The sequence below is a fragment of the Nicotiana tabacum genome, chromosome 2, assembly GCF_000715075.1.
Source record: "Nicotiana tabacum cultivar K326 chromosome 2, ASM71507v2, whole genome shotgun sequence".
In the NCBI taxonomy this organism is placed as follows: Eukaryota; Viridiplantae; Streptophyta; class Magnoliopsida; order Solanales; family Solanaceae; genus Nicotiana; species Nicotiana tabacum.
Window position 1 is genome coordinate 13,667,748 of NC_134081.1, and position 9,557 is coordinate 13,677,304.

The window sequence follows — 9,557 nt, forward strand, 5'->3', positions numbered from 1 at the left end:
ATCATACTATATTTGATTCACACTCAAGTTTCTCAACGTTTTGGGACTTTAATGAAGTTACTCGAACAAGTTATGTACACTAGAATTTAACAAAGTTAAAAATCAGATCATACTTGATCCGTTTGCGAATCTACCAATACAACTGACAAGCAATGCCAAAAAATGTATATATCCATATCTGTGTTCCACTATTACTTGAGCCGAGGATCGAAAACAACATCTCTACCTTCTCAAGATAGAGGTAAAGTTTGAAGTGTGTGAGTTCTAAATTTTAAAATAAAACTGCTTTCAGTGGGAATTGAACCCCCATCTTTCCCAGCGAACCCACAACCCTTACCATTGAACAAAGACCATTTTTGTTATTGGGTTCGGCAATATATATTTATATAGATTTAGTAAATATTTCAATACAAATACAGGGTTCCGGAAAAAGTCACTGGGTTCGTCCGAACCCGCACCCACTACTGTAGCTCCGCCCCCATATGACAATGATTATACAAAATCTTACAACCCTCTACATGATAAAACCTTTCAAACTCTTTAAGAACCACCTTACTTGAATTTTTCTTTTAATTATGATGATGCACATATACAATGATACATTTAGATAATGTATGTCTGTATATACACATACGCATTGGCAGGTGCGGATTGACTTGATTAATTAGCTTGTACACAGCAAGCACTCAAGATATCGTTTATATCTGGATCATCCCCTGCTTCTTTATCCTGTGAGAATCAAGCAGATAATTGAAACAAAGAATTAGCGAAGTTTATTTAACCGTAGCCTTGAAAATAATTCTAAGCTACAGTGATGCATATAACTTCTGTAACAAGATCGAGATGATGAAGGAACAGCGATTAACCTTGTGTATGTATGTGATTTTATTTTTAGCAGGACCTGCAACAATAATTCCTCCTTGTCGCCTGACAATACACCAAGCAAATTAAGTCACATCATTCCGGTAAATGGTCTCTAATAATATGATAAAAGGACCTGTTGCAGGCGCTAAAACATGTATTTATAATGCTTTGCAGCATGGCTTAATATGCAGTTACCAGGAAGTTATCACCATTCCATTAGCGCAAAATTCTAAAGATACTAAGAACCAAGAATGTCACTTACCAACTATAAGCTAAAATGATAGAGAGACTATGGCTTATGGTTTACCGTTAGATAAATAGAATAATAAATAAAAAATCATGTTACCTTAAAACCCCTCAGGCGAATTTTACAACAAAAAAAAAAGGAATTGCTTGAATCGGATAATTACACCAAGTTTGATTCCGTGTTTAGGGGTTGACCATTATAACCGTGGAACTTCTGGACACAGTAAATGTAGTTGAATGGGTGAAGCTTCCTTAGGAAATCCGGAGCATCAATTTTCACTTCTTTTGTCTTAAGAAAGAGGAGTCTCCAACTCAATGATGAGTAGACTACGAAAATACAATTAAAATATATTTTACATGTCCTAAAAGCTAACAGATCAGAAGATAAACAGCATCTGCGGAAATTGACATACCAGCCACCTCGTGTCCTGGTGTCCTTCTCAAAAGAAAGCTTCCAATCCTGTCTATAGCCTTCCATATATAATTGTATTATTTTCAGACCTGCCTATACTTGAAGTAAATAAGAACAGATGAGAAAGAACACTACTAGAATACATTAGAAGCTGGAAGTTTTATTTTATGAGCATCTAATTTGCATACCCCGGGTGTGAATGTGGTTGTAACGCCTGACACAAATCTCAGAGCATCATAAGACCTATAGCTTGGATCTGCATAAACTTCTGTAAATAAGAATGAACCTCTGTCAAGGTGTCACCTCTTGAAAAACCGCAGATGCAGAAAATGTTGAAGCAACAACTAGAATATACTTTATCTATTTTGTTTAGCAGACAGAGCATAACATCACTGATTGGAAATGACAATTACACACATTAGATAAAATATGTATCTTATATCCTCACACCGTGTCCTTCTAGCTAGGCTGACGATCTTCTTATAGGGGAAACTGTAACTTAAAGTGCATTGGCAATCGAGCGAGGTCACTGACCCTATGGAGCACATATATCATTGGACATTGCTGGAACCTAGTTCATGGGATGTAAGGACTTCTAGTAACAGCCACTGGTGGACACAAGGTCTTTTATCCAAGACTTACCTCCTTTAAACTTTGTTTGCTCGGAGAATACTTTTGCCTGGAGAAAACAAAAGAAAAGAAGTCACAACTCAATCCAGCTTCTGCACGAGGTTTAAGGAGCTCTTGCAAATCATAAAAGAGCAAGAAACAGATAAGAAGCAAAAAAAGAACAGAATAAGTTGAACTGGGCTGGAAAAAAAAGGTGCTTATAATAAAGAAAATTTTTATTCTTCATACACAAAATGATTATTAAAGATTAAGTTTGAGAAATGTTTTGATAATTTTCAAAGGAAACGAATGAGAAAGTTAAATCATGGATGAGCAACGTAATGCACGAAGCTTCGCTGATATATACCTGATCAACACTACCAGGTCCAATTAAAACAAGTGCAACTCCAGCTGCATCCATTTTATCCTGTGAATATTGTAGAGTATTAAATACGGATATGAATTTTAGTGATGGTAAAACTAAAAGTCTAACTTCAGCAACATATGATGGAAATTCCGGATAAGAAAACTATCAATCTTTATGGTCAGAGTAACTACTTGAGCGTATTGAAGATTAAAAAGGGCAGCCGGGTGCACGAAGCATCTCGCGTTCACAGAGGGTCCGGGGGAAGGGCCACACTATAATGGGGTGTGATGTAGACAACCTACCCTAATGCAAGTATTAGAGACTGATTCCTAGCTCGAACCCCTGACGTATAGGTCACACAGAGACAACTTTATCATTGCTCCAAGGCTCCCTCAACGTATTGTGTTGGAAAATTAATGATATCTCAAAAGGTAATGTCCATCTTGGTTTGGAAAATCTTTTCTTTTTGATAGGAGTAGGTGCTTGCTAGGGCAGGGCACTTAAATATTATTTACATCTACTTATTATTTATTAATAGAGTCAAACTAGCCGTTAACTAGCTGTTAGCTAGTCGTTGGAGCAACACCTATATAAACATGGTCTTTGAAGAGCTAAAGGTACACTTTCTAATATAACTTTCTGAATCATGTTTTCCTTTCCTCCAATATGTTGGGTTTCTTTCTTGGTTTTTCTGCTAGTTCTGTTTCCAGTTTAATAATCGGAAGAGCTTGTTGAATCCTGAGGGATACACGTAATTTTATTCATCACGGTGTGGGCGAAATATCCTTAAGGACAATGTCCTTGACACGCCTCAAGCTAATTCTTATTCTCCATAACCAATTTTTCCAACAATCTTAAGGATGTTTCCACATTCTTTTATTATGGAGAATCAAATTTGACGATGTACAAATTGTTGTTCTAATTCTGAAAATGGGACATGCACTTCACGTTTGCACAATGGTATCATGGAGAATATCACTCTGTATTCAAATTATTTTTGTGGGCTGCAATATGTTAATCAAGTTGTTGTTTCAATTTTGTGCATTATCGCATTATGGAGGATAAATTGCACCACAAAATTAAGGTACGCCTTTTCTAGTATTTGAATGTGCTTAAGCCTACGTAAGTGTAGATTTGTATAGTTATATAATTTAATCAAGGGTACAAAATTATATTTATTTAAGAAACCACTTTATTCTAAAAGCTCTCAAAAAACACTCTTTCATGCTTTCTATTAACATTCATACCTCATTGTAATTTCTTCGAGAACTAATGTGCTCAACTTCAACACAAATTATGTGAATTTGACCGTAGGACTATCTTGCGGTTAATTATTTTATTCTATTTAGATTGATTCTTATTGTTAATTAAGAAAATTATATTGAAAAGTGGTAACCATCTAATAGAAAAAGTGGGTTAATGAATGAATCTCTTCAATAACAAAAATTGATGAAATTTGTGGTGTCAAGTTTGACAAATTTTCAATTGAAGTATTTTCATTTTCTTTGAAATCACATGAACAATATATAGCCAAACCTTTATCAAGACATATTTGCTTTGGAAAAAAATTTCTAGATAAATTTCTATCTTTTGGACGGGTTAATTCTATTCGTGTAATTGGAGATTTGAGTGAAGAAGAATTGGAAAAGCACATAAGATTAAATGGTTTGATTTTTTAATTAATTAATAAATTGCATGCTTACTGGTCCATATGACAATCTTCGGGGTGAAACTATATTATTAGCTTGTTATTTATAAAATGGAACTCCTTATGAGTTGTGAAAAGATTATCTCATTAACCTGAAATTTTCGAAAGTGTGGGGGTCGAAAATGTATTGCCACGGTTATGTAGCCCGATCATAAGGGGAATAATTAGGGAAAAATATTTATTAAAATTATTGTAATGAAGCCTTACAAAATTGAGATTTGTTGCGGCGAAAATTTGTATTGAAAGGTAAAAAATAAGTTGATTTTTTGGCTGTGAAAAATTATCTTGTTTTGGGTCTCTTAGTAATTTGGGTGAAGAAATCATTGAATTATGACCTCTTTCCTACTAATTTGAAATATTTTTGTAGAAGTTAAAGTTGCTTTTATGTTTAGAAAATTTTACCTTGGTATTTGAATTTGGAAGATACCAAAAGAAAATAAATTTTTATATGTGTTGAAAGATGTTTCAAAAGGCACTTATACAAAAGTCAGGTTTTATTTCATTTGAGATGATTTTATGCCTTACTTGAGAAATACTATGAGTTAGTATTTTGTATGTGCATTTTTCACTTTATTAGAATGATACAGTGATAATATTGAATCCCTGATTCAGATGTGAAAAACTCACTAGTGATTGTGTGATCACCTTTTGATGAGGTGTTATGATATTGGAATTGTCTGGCAATGAGGTTGATTAAGCAACCTCTTGGTGAATATTCCACTAGGAATTACGCCGACAACATTTGTGTCGATGAATTGTGATTGCCAAGGCGCAATAGCTATTGTAAGAAAATAAATCTTTCAATGGGAAAGTAGACACATTCTCTTGAGACATAATGTGATAAAGCAATTGCTTAGAGATGAGAATTTTTTATACATATTATGTGTAGTCAAAAAGAGGATTTGGCCGATCCTTTAACTTATAAGTAAAACATAGAGGGGTTGAGACTTTTGCCAATTTGAGATATATCAACAATGATGGTAACCCAACCTATGTGATTAGAGATCCCATGAAGTAGGTTCATATGGGTAATAACAAGTCATTAGTTGATCAAACATGCACTATTAAATTATGTCTCTTCCAATGGCTGTGTGTGTATAGTGCAAGACAGCAAGGAATGTGAGGTTGAGTTATTAAACTCTTAATCTAATAATCCATAGTCTATTGTAGGTGGTGTATTGTGTTGCAGAATACACTTGATGGATGGACCTATATGAGTGTGGAGTGGGGCCGCTCCTATGAAATTACTGGCAAAATTTCTATAGCACTCATGAAAACCAGGCGTACGCATGGCCTATTAGCGCAAAATCGCGATAACAACAGAAATTGTAGGGATGTAATATGATGAATAAGATCCCTAGCTTACAACAAGAATTTTTGGTTCATAGAAGTTATCAACTTCACCAATTATTCTATAAGTTAAATCTTATTTTATATAGCTATATCTGGTTCGTAGTCTTTAAGACACCAGATGAATTTCATTATACCCGAAACCCAACAAATTATCTCTTTTTCTTTCTTTATTTACTATTTATTTTTTATATACCTTTTGAGATATGTGGGGGATTGTTAGAAAATTAGTGATATCTCAAAAGGTAATGTCCATCTTGGTTTGGAAAAACTTTTCTCTTTGAAACATTATTTACATCTACTTATTATTTAGTAAGTTATTTTACAATTAATAGAGTCAAACTAGCGTTATCTAGCCGTTTGAGCAACAACTATATAAACATGGTCTTTGAAGAGCTAAAGATACACTTTCTAATATAACTTTCTGAATCATGTTTTCCTCCTGTATGATGAGTTTCTTTCTTGGTTTTTCTGCTAGTTCTGTTCCCAGTTTAAGAACTGGAAGAGCTTGTTGAATTCTGGTGGATACGCCTAATTTTATTCATCACGGTGTATGCGAAATATCCTTAAGGATAATGTCAACATGCCTCAAGCTAATTCTTATTCTCCATAACCAATTTTTCCAACATATTCAAGATAACAAAATCCAAATAAGAAGCACATAATAATTAGATAATCTGTCAACAACATAGTTTTCATACTATGGCCCACGTAGATTGTGATAAGCGCTGCAACTTATGCAATTCGCATCACTTAACTCACTGGTACCAAACAAGGATGCTAAGACTAGTCATTTGTCTCAAGGACTTCAACAAACAATATTCAATAATGATTTAGAAAAAGGATTATTTTGCAATGTTCTGCAAATATGATCCTGTTCAATGATTAAGTATAAACAACAACTTACTATTAAAGAAGGGCAGTTGGAAAAAGTGAAAGATTTTGCCAGATGAACACTTACAAGAGAGAATGATAACTTTTATGCAGCCAAACAAAAGTATTACCTTCTCAGCTGCAAGATAATCAGCTCTTTTGCGACAAAGGACACATCTGCAATCGGGAACTAGAATAATTAGAAAATAGTTTCATCCACTACATGCTTTTTGATTATCAGTTTTTGGAGGAATGGTGCATAATGCCACAGAAAATTACCCAAAATGACGAGCAAACGCAACAACTGCTTTCCTATCTTTCCACAGATCCGAAATAGGTACACCTTGTCCATTCAGATCAAATACTTGAACATCATCCAACACATTGGTGGTGTCCTCACTCACCACTGTAGACTCTATTCCTATTTCAAAAACCAGCAGTTCCAGCCTTATCAATAATATATAAACATCTTAAGTATCTTTAGTCCAACAAAAACAACAACAACATACACATGTGATCCCACAAGTGGGGTCTGGGAAGGGAGGGGTGTACTTAGACATTACCCCTACCTTGTGTGAGGTTGAGAGACTGTTCCCGATAGATCTTTGGCTCAAGAAAAGCGTATTTAAAACAGGTTTGAAAAAAGTATCTTTAGTCCACAGAATCATTTAAAAACCAGCACTATCAGTAATAACTTACATACCAATGTTTATAGCTTTAAATCACTTTTTTAAAAAAATATATTCTCCAGATTGGAGATATAACCTAGGCATCCTTTTCTATATCTTTTCAGCTCAAGTCAAATATTTCTTGAAATTCAGATCCTCAAACAGCAGCTAGAATCATCATTCACTCATCAATCACTAACTTACCAATTCTGCCTAAGCTAAACCATCATATCACATAATACCAAATGATTTAGACAAAATCCCACAAGCTTATCTGTTAGCCTTGGAGACAGCTAACCTGTTGACTCCCAATAGTTTACTAGATCAGCTTAAGCTAAGCTGCGGACCTAAAATAAATTACTCAAAGTTTTCCAATTTTCTGCAACATTAAGTAGTAATATATTCTGATGTATTTGTTATATTAAACAGAATCAATCTTGCACATGATAAATGGGTTGAATAACTCCTACTTTCTAGGGCTTTGCATAATTTGGTAAATACCGAATTACCGTACCGAAACAAAAAAATTTGGTATTCGATATTTTGGTATTTGGTTTAAGTTTAAAAAAAATAATTGGTATTAGGTATGATATTTGGTATTTAAAAAAATAATACCGATACTGTACCGAAATATATAATAAGTAACACAATACACATATTATTGATTATAACATACTAAGTCACATAATATTTTTCTTTGGTATGCATGTTGAGGTTGAAAGTAAAGCCAATGTACTTCTTTAGGAAAATGGAGGATGCCAAGCATCTTAACGTAATACTTTTACGGTTTTAGGGTGTTCTTCTCGTGTATTGAATTGCATTCTGTTGGACTAGTCCTTGTTGTATTCTCTAACTTTAGCAATTAGCTCTAAGCAAGTAACAAGACATTTTCAATGATTAAATTTATTCCTTTATGTACATTTTTCTCTCTATGGGTTGATACTTGTTGGTTTTGGACAAAATTTTTGTCAATAGTCATGTGAGCTTAGAACGTCAATATTTTTATATTTGTGAGTACTTTAATTAAGAATATTACAGCATATGACTTTATGCACTAGTTAATATTGAAACCGAACAAACCGAAGTTATAAACCGAAACCAAAAGGGGAAAACCGAACTATACCAAATATAATTAGGTGCGGTATTGGTATAGCATTTTAAGAAACCGAATACCGAAACGAAATATCTAAATACCGTACCGTACCGACCGACGAACACCCGAATTACTTTCTCCGTTCAATTTATTTGAACTTATTTCCTTTTTAGAACAATATTTCTTTAAAGAGAGCTATTTCCTTTTTAGTGCAGTATTTCTTAAAAGAGAGCCACCGCTTTCTAAATTTGAAAATAATTTGATTTAAACTTCCTATTTTACATTAATGATAAGCTTTTATAGTATGTTAAGAGCACAAGTTTCAAAAATCTTATAACTACACATAAGTTTCAAAAATCTTTCTCATAGGTTCACATGAATGATCAATAAATAAAAGTGTACTTTCTAATTCACGTAATAACATAATTGTAAGACGAAATTGACAAGCTTATTAACCTGTGGAGTTGGAGATAGCAGATGACCTGTAGGAGGCAGAAATGGCTGAAAAAGTGGGTGTTAAGTAGAGAGGAGAGCTGAGATTGCAGTTAAAACTTAAATTAACATTGTGAATTGGGAGGCGATGAAAACTTCTTTTAATTCCAATGGTGAGGCCACAGTTGTGTGCAGGGGCTGATACAGAAATCGCCATGGCGTTGGCGAAGCAGAGATTTTTCAATGGAAATAATATAATAATGCGAAATAAAAGAGTTGCCTCTGGAAGAAAAGCTTACACGTGGTCAAATTCATCTCTCCAAAAAATGAGAGCCTTCAAAGTAGAATTGTTTTTACTTACTAGTATTTATTAAGTTTTAATTTCTATATTAAAAACTTATACAATTAAGTTAAAAGGTAATGCCAAGTAATTTTTGATAATAAATACGTATTGATTAGCAATTTAAAGTAAATATTGAAGTAAATAATTTGCGGTATATGTAACTTGTGGAGTAAATATTGTAATAGTATTTATTCGCTCAGTCAATCATCATAAACTTATAATGTGTAATAAAAGGTGTGAGCACTTAATTTTTTACCGTGTTTGAATATTTTCCGCTCCCGTCTTTCCGCGCGTGTCCCCACCATACCGGTCCCCCATGTCTTGTCCCCCCCTTATTTTTGTCCCCCATGTCTTGTCCCCCCATTATTGTTTGTCCCCCATGCCTTGTCCCCCACGTCTAAACCCCCCATTATTCTTGTCCCCATGCTTTGTCCCCCCATTACTTTTTGTCCCCCCATGCTTGTCCCCCTCCCACATGCATAAAATCAGTCCAAATCCACCCAAAAAAGGGGGAAAATACACTGCTTTTCTCACTCAAAATCGGATCCGAAAATAGTCCATAAACCAGCTCTGTTTCCACATCAAAACCCCA

General features: G+C 34.2%; 1 protein-coding gene across 1 annotated transcript; it reads right to left on the reverse strand.

Annotated features, from left to right (window-relative positions):
* Positions 1-353: 353 nt before the first annotated feature.
* LOC107791526 (thioredoxin-like protein AAED1, chloroplastic) lies at positions 354-8,955 on the reverse strand. The gene is made up of 9 exons (XM_016613614.2): positions 8,647-8,955; positions 6,709-6,850; positions 6,561-6,606; positions 2,499-2,558; positions 2,165-2,201; positions 1,711-1,790; positions 1,524-1,615; positions 867-927; positions 354-729 (listed from the first exon to the last, which is right to left on the reverse strand). The coding sequence occupies exons 1-9, from the start codon at positions 8,837-8,839 to the stop codon at positions 661-663; spliced, it is 780 nt and encodes a 259-aa protein (XP_016469100.1). The 5' UTR covers positions 8,840-8,955; the 3' UTR covers positions 354-660.
* Positions 8,956-9,557: the final 602 nt, after the last annotated feature.

Coding starts and splice junctions, on each gene's coding strand:
- LOC107791526 (XM_016613614.2), bottom strand. CDS start 8,839: ATGGCGATTTCTGTATCAGCCCCTGCACACAACTGTGGCCTCACCATT. Junction 2,559..6,560: donor ATTATCTTGCAGCTGAGAAG/GTAATACTTTTG, acceptor CAATATTCACAG/GATAAAATGGATGCAGCTGG. Junction 730..866: donor AAATCACATACATACACAAG/GTTAATCGCTGT, acceptor TGATTCTCACAG/GATAAAGAAGCAGGGGATGA.